This window comes from Ceratotherium simum, chromosome 29 (assembly GCF_057802395.1).
Source record: "Ceratotherium simum simum isolate JZ-2026a chromosome 29, ASM5780239v1, whole genome shotgun sequence".
NCBI classification, from domain to species: Eukaryota; Metazoa; Chordata; class Mammalia; order Perissodactyla; family Rhinocerotidae; genus Ceratotherium; species Ceratotherium simum.
In genome coordinates, this window is record NC_141928.1 from 39,669,149 (window position 1) to 39,690,156 (window position 21,008).

General features: G+C 46.0%; 1 protein-coding gene across 1 annotated transcript; it reads right to left on the reverse strand.

Annotated features, from left to right (window-relative positions):
• Positions 1 to 14,056: 14,056 nt before the first annotated feature.
• Positions 14,057 to 17,017, reverse strand: LOC101396348 (calicin). The gene is given in 3 exon segments (XM_004444145.2): positions 14,057 to 14,395; positions 14,397 to 14,551; positions 14,554 to 17,017. Coding segments are annotated over 3 exon segments (1,761 nt in total). The 5' UTR covers positions 16,088 to 17,017; the 3' UTR covers positions 14,057 to 14,323.
• Between the last annotated feature and the right edge of the window lie 3,991 nt (positions 17,018 to 21,008).

The window sequence follows — 21,008 nt, forward strand, 5'->3', positions numbered from 1 at the left end:
GGATTTACTATATTTGGAAAGACAGTAAGAAGTGTTGGTGAGGATGCACAGAAATTGGAACCCTCTTACATTGCAGGTGGGAATGTAAAATGATGCAGCTGCTTTGGGACACAGTCTGGCAGTTCCTCAAATGGTTAAACATAGAGTTACCATTTGAGCCAACAATTCTACTCCTAGGTATATACCCAAGAGAAATGAAAACACATGTGAACACAAAAACTTGTATATGAATGTTCATAGAGCATTATTCATAATAGCCCAAAAGTGGAAACAACTCAAATGTCCATCAACCAGTTGATAAATGGATATATAAAAGGTAGTACATCCAAACTATGAATGTTATTCAGCCATATAAATGAATGAAGTAGTAGCATGTGCTATGACATGGATGAACCTTGAAAGTACTATGCTGAATTGCTGGAAAGGTGGTGGCGTAGGTGGACTCTGAGCTCACTTCCTACCACAGACTCAACAAATTTACAACTATTCTTGGAACAATTATCCCTCAGAGAGAACTGAAAACTGGAAGAAAATAACCCCCACAGCAAGGGACAGTGCTGACTGAGGTGGAGGAGGCAGAAATTCCTTTCTGGAGAGGAAAAAGCCACATTTTAGCTGTGGCACTTCACGGCCAGGAGCAATCTTAATGTACGAAGCATTCCCTGGAGGAGTCAGGATCTGAGGAGGAGAGCTTTGCCACGATAAGCAGCTTTTGGACTCAGCACAACCGAGAGGAGTGTCATAATATCTGGCTTTTCTGGCTATTGACAACAATGGGAAATACCCCCAGAAAAGCTATCGGACATAAGAGAAAGAAAAGTCGGCTCTTAAAGGGCCCATGCACAAATTCACTCATTTCAGAAAGCAAGCTAAAATCACCAGAAAGAAAGGTGCACAGTCCTTCGATGAAAAGAGACTCACTTGATAGGTTCTGGGCACATCTCAGCAAGAGGTGAGACCTCCGCAGGCTGGGACCACCTCCCCACAGACTGAGACACTGGTGGCAGCCATTGTTGTGACCTAGTACAGGCGTGCTGACACAGAGAGTGGCAGACACCATTGGAGTTCCTCCCCTGTCCTGTTAGCCCAGAGTCTGTCCCATCCACTAGAACACTGATTTAATCCAGCTCAGCCAGGGCAGGCAGGCTGCCCTAGGGACTGGCCCCACCCAACAGCAAGCCCTTGGGCAACTTATGGGCCTGCATAGGCAGGGTGTGTGGGGCTTCTGTAGTGGGGTGAATGGGTCTGCTTCAGTGTGTTGGGGTGTGTGCATGGGGCAGGCCTGTGTTGACAGGGTGTGTGGGCCTGCTGGCGGTGGGGCTTGTCAGCTGCAGCAGACATGTGCTTCTCAAACAGCTACATAGGGGATGGGCCCCACCTTCCAACACCTGAAACAATTGTGTGCTGCCATGCCTGGGGCCAGCCCCACTCAGCTGCTTTCCTGAAAGAGCTGACAACAGGTTTGTAGGCCAGTGGCCTATGGCAGTTGTAAGCCCCAGAGCCTAGCAGCCAGCCACTCTGGGGGCCTACTCACTTAACAGAAAAACTGTAGCACAAATGTGCTATCAGACCTTGTAGCCAACTGTGCTGGGGCACCCCAAGCCTGATAAAGTGAGTGAAGGGACCATAGTATCTGCAAGCAGCTGAACATTGCAACCAGCCAGCCAGGAGAACAGTCTAGCCTCCCCATGCAGCTGCAGCAAGAGCAACCCTGCCACAACAGAAGGACACATGTAGCCCACACAGAGGACACTCCTGGAAGATTTGGAACTGGTGACAAGAGGGAAGTACACTGCTGGGCCTCATAAGGCATCTTATACATAAAGCCACCTCTCTAAGATCAGGAGCCATAGCTGGTCTACCTAATTCATAGATATAAACTCAGAGAAAGAGGCAAAATGAGGAGACAAAGGAATATGTTCCAAATAAAGGAACAGGACAAATCCTCAGAAAAAGAACTAAATGAAACCGAGGTAAACAATCTATGTGAAAAAGTACAAACTAATAGTCATAAGGGTGCTCGCTGATCTTGGGAGAAGAATGGATGAATTTAGTGAGAACATCAACAAAGAATTGGAAAATATAAAAAAGAACCAATCAGAAGTGAAGAATACAATAATGGAAATGAAAAACTAGAGGAACACAATAGCAGAGCAGATGATGCAGAAGAATGGATCAGTGAGCTAGATGAAAGACTAGAGGAAAGCACCCAAGCTGAACAGATAAAAGAAAAAGGAATTAAAAAGAACAAGGACAGTCTAAGGGATCTCTGGGACAACATCAAATGCACTAATATCCATATTATAGGTGTCCCAGAAGGTGAAGAGAAAGACAAAGGGGCAGAGAACCTATTCAAAGAAATAATAGCTGAAAATTTTCCTAACCTAATGAAGGAAACAGACATCCAGGTATAGGAAGCACAGAGATCACAAAACAAGATGAATCCAGACAGGCCCACACCAAGACACATTATAATTAAAATGTCAAGAATTAAAGATACAGAGAGAATCCTAAAAGCTGCAAGAGAAAGGCAGCAAGTTACGTACAAAGGAAACCCCATAAGGCTATCAGCTGACTTCTTAGCAGAAACTTTACAGGCTAGAAGGGAGTGGCACAATATATTTAAAGTGCTTAAAGGAAAAAAATCTACAGCCAAGAATACTCTCCCCGGTGAGGTTATCATTCAGAATGGAAGGAGACAGAAAAAGTTTCCCAGACAAGCAAAAACTAAAGGAGTTTATCAGCAATAAATCAGCCTTACAAGAAATGCTAAAGGGACTTATTTAAGTGGAAAAGAAAAGGTCACAAATACAAATAAGAAAAAAAATGGTAAAGGCAGATAGACAGTAAAGGTAGCAAATCGACAACCTATGAAGCTAATACAAAGGTCAAAAGACAAAAGTACTAAAATTGTCTATTTCCATGATAAGAGGATAACGGATTCACATGCACAGAAAAGAAGTTAAATATGATATAAAAACCATAAAATGTGAGAGGAGGGGAGTAAAATAGTAGAGCTTTTAGCAAGGGGTCAAACTTAAGAGACCATCAACTTAATATAGATTGCTATATACATAGGTTATTATATATGAACCTCATAGTAATCACAAACCAGAAACCTGCACAAAAAAATAATAAATGCACAAAAAATTAAGAGAAAAGAACCCAAACATAATACTAAAGAAAGCCATGAAACCACAATGGAAGAGAGCAAGAGAAGAAAAAGGAACAGAGAAGAACTACTAAAACACCCAGAAAAAAAGTAACAAAATGCCAATAAGTACATACTTATCAATAGCTGCTTTAAACATCAATGGACTAAATGCTCCAATCAAAAGGCATAGCGTGGCAGATTGGATAAAAAGCAAGACCCATATATATGTTGCCTACAAGAGACACACTTCAGACCTAAAGACACTCACAAAGTGAAAGTGAAGGGATGGAAAAAGATACTCCATGCAAATGGTAATGAAATGAAAGCTGGGGTAGCTTATTTCAGACAAAATAGACTTTAAAACAAAAGCTGTAACAAGAGACAAAGAGGGGCACTACAAAATGATAAAGGGAACAATCCAACAAGAGGATATAATACTTGTAAGTATCTATGCACCCAACATAGGAGCACCTAAATATATAAAGTAATTATTAACAGACATAAAAGGAGAAATGGATGCAATAACAGTAGGAGACTTTAACACTCCACTTACATCAATGGATAGATCATCCAAACAGAAGATCAACAAGGAAACATTGGCCTTAAATGACACATTAGACCAGATGGACTTAGTAGATATACACAGAACATTCCATCCAAAAACCACTGAATACACATTCTTTTCAAATGCACATGGAACATTCTGCAGGATATATCACATATTAGGCCACAAAACAAGTCTCAATAAATTTAAGAAGATTGAAATAATACCAAGCATCTTTTCTGACCACAGTAGTATGAAACTAGAAATCAACTACAGGAAGAAAATTGGAAAAGCCACAAATACGTGGAGATTAAACAAAATGCTACTGAACAACTATTGGGTCAATGAAGTAATCAAAGGAGAAATAAAAAAATACCTGGAGACAAATGAAAATGAAAATACAACATGCAAAAAAAATAATAAAAAAAGAGAAAATACAACATGCCAAAATTTATGGGATACAGGAAAAGTGGTTCTAAGAGGGAAATTTAAAGCAATACAGGCCTACTGCAACAAAGAAGAAAAATTTCAAGTAAACAATCTAACAGTGCACCTAAAGGATATAGAAAAAGAATAAACAAAGCCACAAATCAGTAGAAAGAAAGAAATAATAAAAATCAGAGCAGAAATAAGTGAAATAGAGACTAGAAAAAATACCAATGAGACGAAGAGCAGGTTCTTTGAAAAGATAAACAAAACTGACAAAACTTTAGCTAGACTCACCAAGAAAAAAGAGAGGGGCTCAAATAAATGAAATCAGAAATGAAAGAGGAGAAATTACAAGAGACACCTCAGAAATACAAAAGATTATAGGAGACTACTATGAAAAGTTATCCAACAACAAATTGGATAACATAGAAGAAATGGATAAATTCTTAGAATCAGACAACTTTCCAAAACTGAATCAGGAAAAAATAGAGAATCTGAATAGATCAATCACCACTAAGGAGATCAGAACAGTAATCAAAAATCTCCCCCAAAATAAAAGTCCAGGGCCAGATGGCTTCTCTGGTGAATTCTACCAAATATTCAAAGAAGATTTAATACCTATCCTTCCCAACCTCTTCGAAAAAATTGAAGAGGAGGGGAAGCTTCCTGACTCATTATACAAGGCCAACATTACCCTGATACCAAAACCAGACAAGGACAACACTAAAAAGGAAAAATAGAGGCCAATATCACTGATGAACATCGATGCAAAAATCCTCAACAAAACACTAGCAAATCGAATACAACAATACATTAAAAAGATCATACACCATGATAAATGGGATTTATTCCAGGGATGCAGAGATGGTTCAACATCCCCAAATCAATCAACGTGATACACCACATTAACAAAATGAAGAGTAAAAGCCACATGATCATCTCAGTAGATGCAGAGAAAGCATTTGACAAGATACAGCATCCATTTATGATTGGAAAAAAAATTCTCAATAAAATGGATATAGAAGGAAAGTACCTCAACATAATACAGGCCATATATGAAAAACCCACAGTTAATATCATACTCAATGGAGAAAAACTTGAAAGCTATACCTCTAAGAAGAGGAACCAGACAAGGATGCCCATTTTCACCACTCATTTAACATAGTATTGGAAGTCCAAGCCAGAGCAATCAGGCAAGAAAAAGAAATAAAAGAGATCCAAACTGGAAACGCAGAAGTGAAACTGTCATTGTTCACAGATGACATGATTTTATATATAGAAAACCCTAAAGAATCCACAAGAAAACTTTTAGAAATAATAAATGAGTATGGTAGAGTTGCAGGATACAAAAATCAACATACAAAAATCAGTCATTTTTCTCTACACTAACAACAAAGTAGCAAAAAGAGAAATTAAGAATACAATCCCATTTACAATTGCAACAAAAAGAATAAAATACCTAGGAATAAATTCAACCAAAGAGGTGAAAGATCTGTACACTGAAAACTATAAAACATTGTTGAAAGAAATTGAAGACACAAAGAAATGGAAAGATATTCTATGCTCTTGGATTGGAAGAATTAACATAGTCAAAATGTCTATGTTTCCTAAAGTGATCTACATATTCAATGCAATCCCTATCAAAGTTCCAATGACATCTTTTCACAGAAGTAGAACAAAGAATCCTAAAACTTATATGGAAGAACAAAAGACCCTGAATAGCCAAAGGAATCTTGAGAAAAAACAACAAAGCTGGAGGTGTCACATTATCTGATTTCAAAATATACTACAAAGCTATAGTAATCAAAACAGCATGCTACTGGCACAAAAACAGACACATAGATCAATGGAACAGAATTGAGAGCTCAGAAATAACTCCCCACATCTATGAACAGCTAATTTTTGGCAAGGGATCCAAGAACATACAATGGAGAAAGGAAAGTCTCTTCAATAAATGGTGTTGGTAAAACTGGACAGCCACATGCAAAAGAATGAAATTAGACCATTATCTTACACCATACACAAAAATTAACTCAAAATGGATTAAAGATTTGAATGTAAGACCTGAAACCATGAAACTTCTAGAAGAAAACCTATGCAGTACACTCTTCGACATTGGTCTTAGCAGCATATTTTCAATGACCATGTCTGACCAGGCAGGGGAAGCAAAAGAAAAAATAAACAAATGGGACTACATCAAACTAAAATGCTTCTGCACAGCAAAGGAAACCATCAACAAAGCAAAAAGACAACTTAACAATTGGGAGAAGATATTTGCAAACCATATATCTGATAAGTGGTTAATATCCAAAGTACATGAAGAACTCATACATCTCAACATCCAAAAATCTAAAAACCCCTTAAAAAATGGGCAAAAGATCTGAACAGACATTTTTCCAAAGATGATATACAGATGGCCAACAGGCACATGAAAAGATGTTCAACAACACTAATTATTAGGGAAGTGCAAATCAAAACCACAATGAGATATCACCTCACTCCTGTCAAAATAGCTATAATTAACAAGACAAGAAATAACAAGTGTTGGAGAGGATGCGGAGAAAAGGGAACTCTCATATACTGCTGGCAGGAGTGCAAACTGGTGCAGCCACTATGGAGAACAGTATGCAGATTCCTCAAATAATTAAGAATAGACCAACCATCCGATCCAGTTATACCACTTATGGGTATTTATCCAGAGAACATGAAAACATGAATGAGTACAGATATATGCACCCCTATGTTCACTGTGGCATTATTCACAATAGCCAAGACTTGGAAACAACCTAAGTGCCCACTGAGGGATGAATGGATAAAGAAGATATGGTATATATATGCAATGGAATACTACTCAGCCATAAAAAAGATGAAATCTTGCCATTTGCAACAACATGGATGGACCTGGAGGGTATTATGCTAAATGAAATAAGTCAGAGGGAGAAAGTCAAATACCATATGGTTTCACTCATGAATAGAAGATAAAAACAACAACAAATAAACACATAAAGACATAGTTTGGATTGGTGGTTACCAGAGGGGAAACGGGGAGGGAGGAGGGCGAAAAGGGTGATTTGCGCATGTGTATGGTAATGGATTGTAATTAGTCATTGGGTGGTGAACATGATGTAATCTACATAGAAATCAAAATATAATCATGTACACCTGAAATTTATATAATGTTATAAACCATTGTTACCTCAATAAAAAAAAGAAAGTATTATGCTAAGTGAAGGAAGCCACATAAAAGGACACACATTATATGATTACATTTATATGAAATGTCTAGAATGGGCTGATCCAGAGAGAGGGAGAGCAGATTAGTGGCCATGTAGGGCTGGGAAGATGAGGGGGTTAGAGGGTGACAGCTAAGGGGTACAAGGTTTCTTTTTGGGGTAAAGAAAATGTTCTAAAATTGATTGTGGTAATGATTGCACAACTCTGTGAATATACTAAAAGCCATTGAATTGTACACGTTCATTGGGTGAATTGTATGTTATGTGAATTATATCTCAATAAAGCTTTTAAAAATATATCATCATTCCATCATGCTATTTAACATTTCTGAACAATCCAGCTTGGACCAAAATACCCTAGTATTTTTTTTTAATGTTTTATTCAATAATGTACAAGTTCCGTATTTCAAAGGCTTGAATTTAGATTTTATTCAGTTTTTTAAAATAATTTTTATTTATTTATGTTTCCCCCCAAAGCCCCAGTAGATAGTTGTATGTCATAGCTGCACATCCTTCTAGTTGCTGTATGTGGGATGCGGCCTCAGCATGGCCGGAGAAGCAGTGCGTCGGTGCGTGCCTGGGATCCGAACCCGTGCCACCAGCAGCGGAGCGCATGCACTTAGCTGCTAAGCCACGGGACTGGCCCAAAATACCCTAGTTTTTAACACCAGACTTCACACCCTAACAGAAACACTGCATAGACAAGACAAACATACAACAAACTCTTCTTTGGATACTGATGTCTTGATGAAAAGAGGCTTCACTGACGCCTCACTGACACGTTTACACTCTTATGTGGCATCCTGGGGCAGTGCATCCTAGGAAGATTGGGGAGGGGTAAAGGTTGTTCTGTGTGTGTGTGTGTGTGTGTGTGTGTGTGTCAAGTTTTTGAAAGATAATTTTGAAAGGGAAGGTGGGAAAAGAGAATTAGAATGAAATCTCTAGGTGTATTTTCAGGTGGATCAATTTTAGGAAAAAGTGTGAGGATCTGGAAACTGATTGCCTTAAAACCATGCACGTCTGCACTTCCCTTGGAAGGCCTTCAGGTACCCAGTGTGAAGCTCTGAGTTCTAGTTCAAAAGCCTTGTCTTTCAAGACCATAATCTCTGCTATGAATTGATCAAACTTCCCTAGCAGCAATGTCAAGAATTTGACTCTGACTCCTCCATTCAGCTGAGCCAGCCTCCTTGAGGTGAGAAGCCCTGAATGCTTCAGCCTCATGGTCTAATTTTAATGTGGGATGAGCTTAGGAAGAAAGAAGGAAGGAAGGATCACCTTGGTTAATATATCGAATTATAATCCCACTATGTTAAAGATCCCCCCCCTTTTTTCTTTCTGAGGAAGATTCACACTGAGCTAACATTCGTGCCAATCTTCCTCTATTTTGTATATGGGTTGCTGCCACAGCATGGCTGCTGACGTGTGGAGTGGGTCCCAGCCTGGGAACCGAACCTGGGCTGCTGAATCAGAGCATGCCAATCTTAACCACTAGGCCACAGGGCCACCCCCTAAAGATCTCCCATTTTAGCAAGTGCCCTAGTGATTCTGCTGCAGGTGTCAGTGGTCAATACTGTCCAGTACTGCAAGGAAAAGAATGCTGTGAAAAGGACAAAGAAGACAGTGTTGTCAGGAGATACTTTGGTGGCATGGTGGGCACAGAAGCCAGACTGAGTGAGTTAGAGATTGATCTGGAGCCAGAGAGCAGAGACAACACTTAGGAAGCTCAACTGAGGAGAGAGATGGGCAGACAGCAAGAGGCAGACCTCAGAGCTGAGGAGGGTTTACTTTGAGGATCTGAGAAACTTGAGAATATTTGTTTTGTGGTTACCATGAGGTTTGTATAAAACCTCATAGATGAGACAGTCCATTTTCTGATAGCTGCTTATCTCCATTAGCCTAACCAGGTTCCATCCCTCTCCTCTTCCCCTTCTGAGTAATTTTCACAAATTATTCTTTTTTTGTATTGTGAGTTTGGCAGCAGATTGAAGTGTTTATAGTTATTTTTAATGCTCTCTTTCCCTTTATCCTTTATGTTATAATAAACTGCTTGCTAACCTATTCTGATATGGAGTGCAATTTTCTGACTTTCTCTATTTATCTCCTTACTCAAAGCTTTATTTCAGGTAGGAGGGCTCCCTTCATCATTTCTTGTAAGTCAGGTCTAGTGGCAATGAACTCCCTCAGCTTTTGTTTGTCTGGGAAAGCTTTTATTTCTCTGCCATATCTGAAGGATAATTTCGCAGGACAGAGTATTCCTGGCTGATAGTCGTCTTTCAGTATTTTGAATATATCATTGCACTCTCTTAGCCTGTAGAGTTTCTGCCGAGAAATCCACTGAAAGCTTCATAGGGGTTCTTTTGTAGGTTATTTTCTTCTGCCCTGTGGCCCTTAATATTTTTTCTTTGTCACTGACTTCTGACAGTTTTAATGTTACATGCATTAGAGAAGCTCTTTTTGCACTGATGTAATTAGGAGTTCTATTGGCTTCATGTGCTTGCATGCCCACTTCCTTCCCAGGTTTGGGAAGTTCTCAGCTATTATTTCTTTAAACAATTTCTCTGCCCCTTTCTCCCTCACTTTTCACTTTGTGATACCTATAATCTTTATGTTACTTTTCCTAATTAAGTCAGATATTTCTCAAAGAATTTCTTCAGTTTTTAAAAATCTTAGTTCTCTCTCCTCCTCCACTCAGATCATTTCTAGGTTTCTTTGAGCTCACTAATTCTCTCTTCCATAGGTCTACTCTATTTTTAATGCTTTCCACATTATTTTTTTATCTCATTAATTGTGTTCTTCATATCCAGAGTTTCTGTTTGGCTTTTTTTTTTAGAGCTTCAATCTCTTTGGTGAAGTATTCTTTCTGTTAATTAATTTTATTCCTGAGCTCATTGAACTTTTTGAGTTTTCTTGTAACTCACTGAATTTCTTTATGACAGCCATTTTAAATTCTGTGTCAGTTAGATTGTAATCTTCTGTGAATTCAGGTTTGGTTTCTGGAGAGTTGACATTTTCCTTCTGTTCTGCACTCTTACTGTAGTTCTTCATGGTGTTTGATGAATTGATGCTCTGCTGGAACATTTGTGGTAGTAATTACCTTTTCTTATTTGGGTATGGCTTTAGTTACTTTGGTTTTGAGCTGCTTCTGATTGTATTTGAGAGCCTGCACTTTCCACTCTCCATAGCCTCTACCAGGAGTCTTGTCAGTGCCCTCCTTGTGCCTCCTGTGCTTCTGGGGTTGCTGGTGCCTTGCTGTTTAAATGTTACTGCAGTCTCAGGTGACACCACTGGGGTCACTAGGCTGTGAGGACTTCTTCTGCTTCCAGAGTTGCCTGGGTCTTGTGGTCTTCCACTGGCTACCCGTGGGCTCAGATGCTGCTGTCCCATGCACCACCTGCGCTGCTGTTCCCAAGTTGTCTGGGGATGATGGCTGCACTGCTGCCAGGGGCACTATGTTCACAGGTGTTGCTCTCATTGGGTGGGGGCCCAGGGACCCAGGGACTTACATGCAGCCCCTGCTGCTGGAAGAGTTGGTGTCAGGGCTGCCACCACTGGGGGCCGGGTCACCAGTTCTGCTGTGGTTCCTAATGCTTCTGGTTGCAGTTTCCACCTGCCACCAGTGGCGTGGGTGCAGGGGCTGTTATTTCTGCTCCCACCCCGTCCACTCACAGTTGTGTGGCTCAGACCAGTGCTCCATTGACCGTCACATGTATGGGGCTTCCACCAGCCACGAGCAGTGCTCTGCAGGTATTTGCGCATGTGGGGCCAGCTGCCCTCGCCTCCACTCACAGTTTCACAGGCTGCTGCATGGGGATCTGGGCCTTGGATCATTGCTGCTGGGGGAGGGGAAGGGGACTGCTCCCCTAGTTCCACTGCCTCCTGGGGTCCAATCCACCCACCTTCATATGTATAGCTGCATGGATATCTTAGGCATCATGTTGTGCTCTGTAGGGAATCCTCTGTTTGTCAGTGGATGTCTGGTTGTAATTTAGAGGGGAGAGACAAAGTTGAACAACTCACTCCACCATGATGCTGACATTACTCCCCCAAAACTTGAGAATATTTGTGGGATGAAGAGAAGAAACCAGCAAGGAGATGTGAATAGAGAGGGAACTGAGGAGGCTGAGAATTTGTGAGGGGAGAGAATGAAGACACAGGTAGGCATCAGCTTTGAATTGTGGATGGACACCTCTTCCTCTGAGATGCTCAACAGCAGCAGCTCTGGAGAGATTTTTGGTGGACATGGGATTACTTATGGAGCTCAGATTATCTGACACTATTTCTCCAGAGTTCTGGTGCCAGAATGAGAGGTAAGTGGCTGAGAAAGAAAACAGGAGAAGGGTGGGCCCCAGGACACCAGCGAGGGTGGAGAACCAGCTGTGGGGAATGGCCTCCGGAGTCAGTAAGAGGTGACTCAGCGGTCAGCTGAGCCTGGTGGGGTGGGGAGGGGGAAGCTGGGCTTAGCTGCATGGATCTGGAAGGCCCTGCTCTTCCAGCCGGCGGATGGCAGTGAGGTGAGCAGAGGAGGGGGCTGCCCAGGGCTGGAGAAGTGAGGAATGTGGGAGAAGTTCCAGGGGAGAGAGAGTCAGCTGTAAAGTCCAAGGTCCCGGCCTGGAAGGAGGAAAGTAAGACCTGGGCAGAGGAGCAGGCTTTGAAGAGAGAGGCCAGCCAACAGAGAGGTCAGGAAGACGAGGCTGAGCAGGTGAGCAGGACTGAGGGGGAAAAGGAAGGGGATGGAGCAGATCTGAACCATGAGGACCTGTAAAGTGTCCTGCATTGTCTAATAAGAGCCGTTAGCCTCCTGGGGCCTCGCGTATGTGGTTAGTCCAAACTGAGCTGTGCTGTAAGTGTAAAGTACACACTGGATTCTGAAGACTTAGCATGAAAAAAAGAACGTTACATATCACATTAATATGTTTTTACTTTGATTGTTTAAATGATAATATTTTGGAAATATTGAGTTAAATAAAATATGTTATTCAATTAATTTTACCAATTTCTTTTTATCTTTTATTTATTTATTTATTTATTTATGAGGAAGATCGGCCCTGAACTAACATCTGCCAAGCCTCTTCTTCTTCTTCTTCTTCTTTTTTTTTTTGTGAGGAAGATCGGCCCTGAGCTAACACCTGCCAATCCTCCTCTTTTTGCTGAGGAAGACTGGCCCTGGGCTAACATCCATGGCCATCTTCCTCTACTTTATATGGGACGCCGCCACAGCATGGCTTGACAAGTGGTGCGTCGGTGCGCGACTGGGGTCCGAACCAGCGAACCCCTGCAGTGGAGCGTGTCACTTAACCACTTGCGCCACCAGGCCAGCCCCCTCCTCCTCTTTTTTTGCTGAGGAAGACCGGCCCTGGGCTAACATCCATGCCCATCTTCTTCCACTTTATCTGGGATGCCGCCACAGCATGGCTTGACAGGTGGTGTGTCGGTGCACGCCCAGGATCCGAACCAGGATCCGAACCCTGGGCCGCCGCAGTGGAGCGCGGGCACTTAACCTCTTGTGCCACCTGGCCGGCCCCTCTTTATACCTTTTTAACGTGACTACTAGAAAAATTTAAATTACACATGTGGCTTGCATAATATTCCCGTTGCTGGGCACTGGCAAAGATACTCCCTCCCGGGCCCATGGATTGTCCCTGTCATGCCTGTGGCCCCAGCACCTGGAACAGGGACCTGCACACAGAGGCCTCAGCGATGGCGTGTGTGTGTGAAGTGGAGGAGAAAGTGAATTCATGATGAATGAGAGAACGGATGAATAAGGATTCTATACGCTGTTCCAGAACGTGGTCAGGTTCTTCTAAATTGCCGAGGACTATGTGTGAGTACATACATGACTGAAAAGGAAACAGGGAGTTGGAATCGAGGAAAGCTCACCAAGGCTTTGAGGGCGGGAGTCTCAAAGAGCATCTGATGGGACCTCACCTAATATAAGGGCCGAAGAGCCTGGACCCTTGCCTCACCCCTCTTTCTTTCCTTCTAAAAAAGTACTCCTGTAGCACTTTGATATATACCAAGAACTGTCCTTGGCATTTTGCATGTACTGACTCATTTAAACTTCCCAGCACCCTATGAGGTCGGCACTCTTATTGTCTCCTTTTTACAGATAAGGAAACTAAGGCACAGAGATGGTGAGTAACTCGCCCAGGATGACCCAGGAAGTGATGGAACTGGCATTTGAACCAGGCCATCTGTCCCCCGTGTCCATACCCCTAACTCCTACACCCCCCTGTCTCTCCTATCCTGTCATCTCGCCTCATCCTCAAGCTTCTCTCCAATAGAGAAATAGGTTTCTTTTTTCTCCCTTGACTGATCTCTCTTCCACCCCTAGTCCCTCAGACCTCGTATTCCAGGAGAAAGTTCTCAATGAACCTTGCTCTCTGGAAACAATTGTGAGTAACCCCCCAAGTTCCCCACAAATGAGTCACAAACACACAACAGCTGCATGGTTCAAAACAACAGCCAAGTAACCCTGCCCCCCCATTCCTTCTGCCCCCATGCCTGAGGCTGGCCCACACCACCGTCTCCCTTCCCAGCCCAGGAGGCTCTTCTCCCAGACCAAGGATTGGCCCTCCCCGCCCTCCTGGGCAGACTTGAGGTTAGTGACTGTTGGAGGAGCCTGAGGCTTCACAGCTCCAAGCAACTGCTTTACCTGTCAGTCCCTGCGAGGTGACTACAGGGGAAAGAAGAGGGGGTTTCCAGACACCACCTTGGCCATTGCCCGGGAGATGCTCAGTCCCACCCACCAGGGACTCCATTCCAGCCTCAGCTGGGATCCCTCCAGTGACAGAGTAGCCCTGAGTTTCCACCCCTGGGAGCAGCCATAGCTCAGGATCTCCCCTTCAGGGCCAAACACAGTCTGAAGCACTAATAAGAAACCCACAGGCCATCCTCTTCTCTTTCTCCCTCTCACTAAATTGTGAATAATAATGCATTCACTTATTCTCCAAACTAAAAAATGGTTTAATTCCTTTGAAGAACTTTGCAAGGCAGCTTGGCTAGACAGCAGGCGGGACAGTCCAGTGTCTCTGGTGTGTGTGTGGGGGGGCAGGGTCTTCCACTCGCTTCTCTTTTGGTCCAGCAAGTAGGCGTTTGGATTGATGGTGTAGTCTCTTTTCTGAACATCACTAGCTCTGGTGACACCCCCACATACAAACACCCTACCGTCTTCCATGGAGCATATAGCATGGACTCATCCACGGGGCAGTTATTGGGCAAGAGAGGCACTGATGTGGTCAACTTGTTGGCCTTTATCTTCTGCAGGCTGATTTCCACACTGTGCTGGTGGCTGTGCACGCAGAGGATGCTGTTCTGATTGAAAGAGAGCAGGGGCCTGTGGTTGAACTCAGTAGGGAAGGTGATACTCTGGACCACCTCTCCAGTATTGGTGTCAAAGTAGTCCACCACCCCGACCCTGGAGATGTAGCCCTTCGCCAAGCACTGCCCAGTGACAATGTACAAGTTCTGGTCACCCCTGGTGATCATGGCTGTGGCATCCATAGGAATGCTCATCTTCCCTGCCAGGCATCAGGCATCCTTGCACTCATCATAACGACAGATGTCAGAGACATACTGTCTTGGGGCAATGCTCCCACCCACTGAGTACACTGTCCCCCCACAGGTCATCATGGTGTGGAAGACAAGCCCGACTGGCAGGTCAGGGAACTTGGTCCAGGAGTTGTCATCCATGTCACACCGCCAAGCCATCTTCAGCCATGAAATCCGGTCCATGGTCCTGCCAGAGACATAGATGTAGCAACCAGTAGAGGTTGCACTAAGTGCTGCTGCCTGATAGGGCATCACTGAGAGCTTCAACCACAGGTTCTCCTGGATGATATATGCAAACACTCCATTGTTGAACTTGCCCTGGGCCTTTTGGCCACCTAAGATGACCACCGAGTCAAGCAGGGCCCCTTTCCGCTGGTGGCTCAGCAGGCTGGATGGCCTCTCCTGCTTCCGTTCCACAAGGACACTCTCAATCAGGGTTGTGTGGGCTGAGCTGTTCTCCGTGCACCTCAACTTGTTGAGGGCAAACATCAGTGTCTTATTGGAGACAGCATTAAGATTGATGTAATAAAAGAACTTCTGGAAATACTTCTCCTGCTCCTCCTTCTGGAAATACACCCAATTTAGGAGTGCACTGAGAGCCTGGTCCTCGTTGAGCACATGCAAGTTTTCATCTTGAAGCAGGCGGCCAAAGATGACAGGTGGACAGCACATGAAGCCCTCAGGCATGGAGCCCTCAGGACTGGCCCAGTAGTGGAAGTTGTCACGAATGCCAGAGTAGGCCAAGTCTGATACCTCTTTGAGCCCAAACATCTCAGCCAAGATGGGGTAGCGCAAGCAGTTGGCACGGCAGGTGGACTTAATCAGGACGTCATTGCAGTGGATTTGAAGGCGCGGTGTGTTGAAATACTGGGCCCCACGAAGGAGCTCCTCCACGTTCTGCTCCGAGATCACCACCTTGCCACAGTAGAAGTAGTCCAGGAGCTGGTCCACCGTGGCTGGACTCAGGTAGTTGGGGTCAAGGATGATAAAGAGCTCATCAGTGGTCTTCACATCATGGCTAGAGATGAGGTTCTTCACTGGAGAGATGTTGTGATGTGCATAAAAGACATGGTGGTCCACAGTCAAGGCCATGTCCCAGTACTCATTGCGTTTCCTCTGTTCGTTCAGTTTCTGCAGCAGGAAGGTGTCTTAGTTTTTCTCAGTGAATTCCAATTCCATGGTGCGTCTTGCTAGCTGAGGCAGATGAGCAGCAGGTACTGGAGAAAAGACTTTCTCAGGCTGTTGGGATTGAGAATGATGGTTGTTTGCAGAGCAATTGACTGGAGAGGAGTGAAGGGTGGGAGAGAGGATGATGTCACAGAGTCGATGAGGTCATCACAATGCAGGTCCCCCTCAGGCCTTTCTCAGAGGCTTAGGGCCTTTCTCCCCTCTGATGGTTCCAACCTGCCAGGGCCAGATACCCTGTCAGGACCTAGTGCCCAGGGCCCAGAGCTGAGGCGGAAACTCAGAGATGGGTTGTGACTCCCACCCAGGACCTTCAAAGCCCCTTCTGGAATGTCAGAGCCTGTTGGACAGAGGGTGGTGTAAGGAGGGATAAGGGCAGACTGGGGGAAGGAAAGAGATTATTAGATCATCCAGAAGAATCCTCCCATTGTACAGGAAGGAAACTGAGGCCCAGACAAGAGAAGGGACTTGCCCACGATCACACAGCCAGTTGGAAGTAGAGCAGGACCTGGAAGCCAAGCCTTCTGTAACTTAGTACTCTGTCTACCCTTCCAGGAAGCTCCTCACCACTCAGCTTTCCCCAGCCTCTGATTCTCAGGCCTGGAAGTACCTTTCTGCCCCAAGGTTCTGGCCGTCAGAGAAGAAAGGCTCTGTCCTTTGGCTTCTGACCTTTGTGGCCACAGACACCACTCTTCTTTAACATAGAGGGAGAGGTGGAGGCCACTCTCTGGAGCAGGGATGCTAGGGTTAGCATCCAGTGAGTGGGGATGGGAGGGCCTCTAAAGCCCTGATCATTTCAATTCCACGGCAAACCAGGACATCCTCTGTGTATTCCCAAGTCTCTAGCTGTAAAACGCGGGGGCTCTGGGGGTCAGCTCTCTCCATCAAGTGTGGACTTGGACAGGTTGCTCAGCCTCTCTAAACCTCAGTTTCCTCATGTGCGAGATGGGAATAACAGTACCGCTTCAAAGGTTGTCAAAAGTTTAAATGAGAAAATGGCTCCAGAGCGTTAGCACCATTTGGCTCACAGCAGATGTTCAGTAAACACTAGGTGCCATACTGTTGTTCCTGCCGTGGAGTGGATTCGGACTCCTAGCCACCGCGTGTACAGCAGAGCGGAACCCTGCCCGGTCTTTTTGCACCATCCTCTCACCCGTGCTACATCAGACAATACTCTGTTGCTATTCGCAGTGTTTTGGTGGCCAGTTTTTTTGGCAGTGGGTGGCCAGGTCCTTCTTCCTAGTCTGTCTTAGTCTGGAAGCTCTGCTGAAACCTGTCCACCATGGTGGCCCTGCTGGTATTTGAAATCCCGGTGGCATAGCTTTCATCACAGCAACACACAGCCGCCACAGTATGACAACTGACTGGATGGGTGGTGTGGTTCCGTGAGTGGGAAACGAACCCAGAGTGACGGGTGGCGAGAGCGCTGAGACTTCACCACCAGACCAGGAGGGCTGGCTGCCTGCTGCCATTACTTTGATTAATATTGTATCAGTTCGTCCAGAGCTGTCATTCCTGGCTGCTCCCTTCACAAATACTTGTCGTTGTGGTTGGTGCTTCTCGTTTCGCGGTCGTGGGGAGTCTGGAATCCTCCGGCCCCTCTGGGCGGACTCCCTGAGCCAGCTCCTGCCACGCGGTGGGGCTGGAGAGTCACTTCCTGCCTGCAGCCCGCGCGCCGCCTGCGCCCCGGCCCCGCCGCAGTCTCTCCGAGCGGGGAGAGCAGCGCAGTCTCCCCTTTTCCGCGGGGCTTCCAGGCGCCTGCGGCCCCGGGGCAGAGGTCAGCTCAGGTCCGCCAGCCACGACCCGGGAATTCAAATGGCAAGGCGTCTCACGATCACCACAAGACACGCCTGTGCCCACTTTACAGAGGGGAGTACTGAGCCCGAGAGGGCGTGCGCAGGGTCGGGCAGCCAGAAAGCAGCAGCCTGAGACTGGAGGAGTCACCCATCGTGCCCCGCCGGGTGGGGTCCTCGCAGGCTAGGTCAACTCGGATGCCCGCCTCGGGCGGGCGCGGGGCCTCAAGAGTTCCCAGGGTGCGCCTGTGCCAAGGAGAGGAAAAGGGCCAGCCAGAGCCCCCACAGAGGGGTCCCCACCCAGCTCCGCCTTTGGGGGCTCCCAGGAGGGGGCTCAATACGCAGGCCCTGGCGGCATTAGCCAGACGGGGGCCAGAGGCCTGGGGCTCGGGCCCCGCCCCTGATGCTCTAGCCCGGGCCCTAAACCCCACTCTCAACCCTCAGGACGTCCTCAGTGCCCGTACCAGGAAAGTTCAGTGTCACTAGGAGGCTGGGGGATGTGAGCCTGCCAACTCCTTTCCTTCCTGGGTTAGTCAAGTTCTCATTATTCACTGTCTCTCTCCCTCATCTTTTGATTCCAGACCTCACCTTTTCTTTATTTGGGGATCTGGTAATTCGAAAATTATTGCAAAGCACCTACCTTTTAATGCTGAATTCGTTCACCTTGATGCCTGAAGGGCATCTCAGTCTCTTGAGATATCTCTCTGCAGAACGCTAAGAACTTGTCTTCCCCATAGGAGGAAGGCTTAAATTCAGCTCCTCTGCCACAGACCAGCTGTGTGGCTTAGGTGAGTTCCTCTGGGTTTGTTCTCTCCCTGTGGGAATAACTGAGCTCTAATTGCTTCTCCAGCCCTGATCTCGTGAGAGGCCGCAGCGACTTGGGCAGAGGATGAGGCCTCTTGGTGCTGATGAGACACCTTCTCACTCTCCTTGGCCTCCAGGCTTGCCCTTAAGAGAGGCTGGCAGCTGCCACCTCCTGGAGCATCTCTACCCAGGAGCAGGGGATGCACGGACCAGGCCCTGCTGCTTCCCTGCTCCTTGGCCTCCACACCCTCCAGCCTTGGGGGCATTTTGGTGGAGGTGGCTGTGCTTCTTTGTGTTTGTTTCAGACCCCAAAACACCAGAGCAGGAAGGTCTCTCATCAAATGCTTCCATCTAGTTAAGAAATTTGGGCCTAGAGGGTGTCATGGAGACCTGAGAGGATCCAATAGACCTAACTCCATGTGCCACACCTTGTACAGCTGGACAAATTGGGGCCCAGAGAGGGGAAGGGGCTTGCTCAGTTCAGAGCGCACAGAACTAGGGTTTGCAGCCAGGGGTCCTAACTCCTTTCTCTGCCCTCTGGCTGCAAAGGAGAGCTGCCAATCTGGCTTGTCCTCTGCTCTTCTTGCACTTGTGGGAGTTGCTGTCTTTAAGAAATCCATTAAAGAAGTGAGATTAGTGCTCACCTGCTCAGCCAGCTTTGTTGTCTGGCATTTCCTTGGCCTGGAAAGTTCCCCTCGTCAGCTTTTTCCTTACTGCAGCCTAAAGAGGCTGGCTGCATGTCAGTGTCCACCACCTGGTTGTGTGTGTGTGTGTGAGTGTGTGTGTTGGGTGGAGAGTGTCTCTAGGAGCCACCAGGAAGTTGACTGGTCAGAGTTCCTGTTGCTCCTGGTGGCTGCTCGGGTGTGGCCAGAAAAGGACCTAAGCCCAAGGCCCTCAGCTAGGTCTCCTTATCCCATCCATCCTCAGCTTCCTGCCCAGCTCAGCATTTTCTGTTCATTTCTGTTCCCCCTAGGGGAGGGGACCCTAATATTCTAACCTTCTGGGGACCATCAGTTGATATATCAATTTGTTGGGAAGCCTGAAGAAAATGAGGGGCATGTTTTAAAGATATACAGATTAGGCCTGGAACTAGAAATCTCAGGATGGGTCTTTCAGAATCTGTACCTCTTTTGTACCTCTAACTGGGTTTCTCACTTCTATATATTTCCCGCTTATAACTTGGCTTACATATAGCTTTGGCTTGCTATGGCCCGAATTCAAACTCATGGCATCATTTTTTCAGTTCCACTGGTCAATTCTCCATAATCCTTAGCTCAAATTCCTGGTCCATGGCCAGCCCAGGAATTGGCTGCCCTTGGATCATGTGTCACTCTAGTCCAATCAGCTGTGATGGTAGGTCACATGGTTTAAAACATGGAGCACAGTCTACAGTGGAGAGGTTGGAGGTATTCAGAAGCTTGAGTTACCTAACACAGGAACTCAGAGTTATGGATTACCTTAGTCACTATCCCTGGTGAAATGAAGGGCACAGCATGCAACTGTGTTCACAGGGCAACACAGACCTTCAGGAAGCATGTTTCAGAGACTGGTCTGCTGAGATTCCTGTCTGTAAGCCGGCAACCCCCAACTCTCGCTCCTGCTATCTTACCTCCTGGACATACCATGGTTTCAGGGACACTCAGCTTGGTATCCGGGTCGGTCCCTTCCACATGGACCATGTGATACTGTTATTCAGGGGAACTCTGTGTAGTTTGAGGCAAAACACAGAACCAAACTAGTGACTCTAAGCCCCCACATGGGCTATCTCTCTGGAACATTTGGGCCTGTCACACACTCTGGGGGAAGCAGCTGAGGCCACAGCTGCCAGAACCAGGCCTGGGCTCCCGCCCTGTGTGCGGGGGGAGGGCAGAGGCTGGAGGGCTTCCTCTGGGTCCCGGAGTGAGCTCAACCTCACCCCCACGCTCACTGACTTCATCCATCCAAGGCCAGTTGGCCAAGAGCCCAGGCGTGTGAGGGGCTCCTTCCCAGAACAGGCCCTGGGCCACCTAGCAGAGGTGGGGGAGGGGCGAGCTTCAGGCCTGGCCCAGCTCCCCAGAAACCAGGAGGCATACTGAGCTCTGAAACGCCAAGAGGAGTTTAAGAAAAAAGGAGGGGGGCAAGGGGTAGGGGTGGTACTTTGCTATTTAAAGGTAGAAAAATGCAAGGAAGTAAAGTTTGTTTCTCCATCTGTTCTTTGGCGATCCCCTTAGAGGATTCCAGGAGGCATGTGGATGACATCAGGTCTCACGACTGAGAAATCCCAATCTGTGAAACAGAGCCTCTGCCTGCCCCACCTTTCCAATGGAAGCTGCTGTATA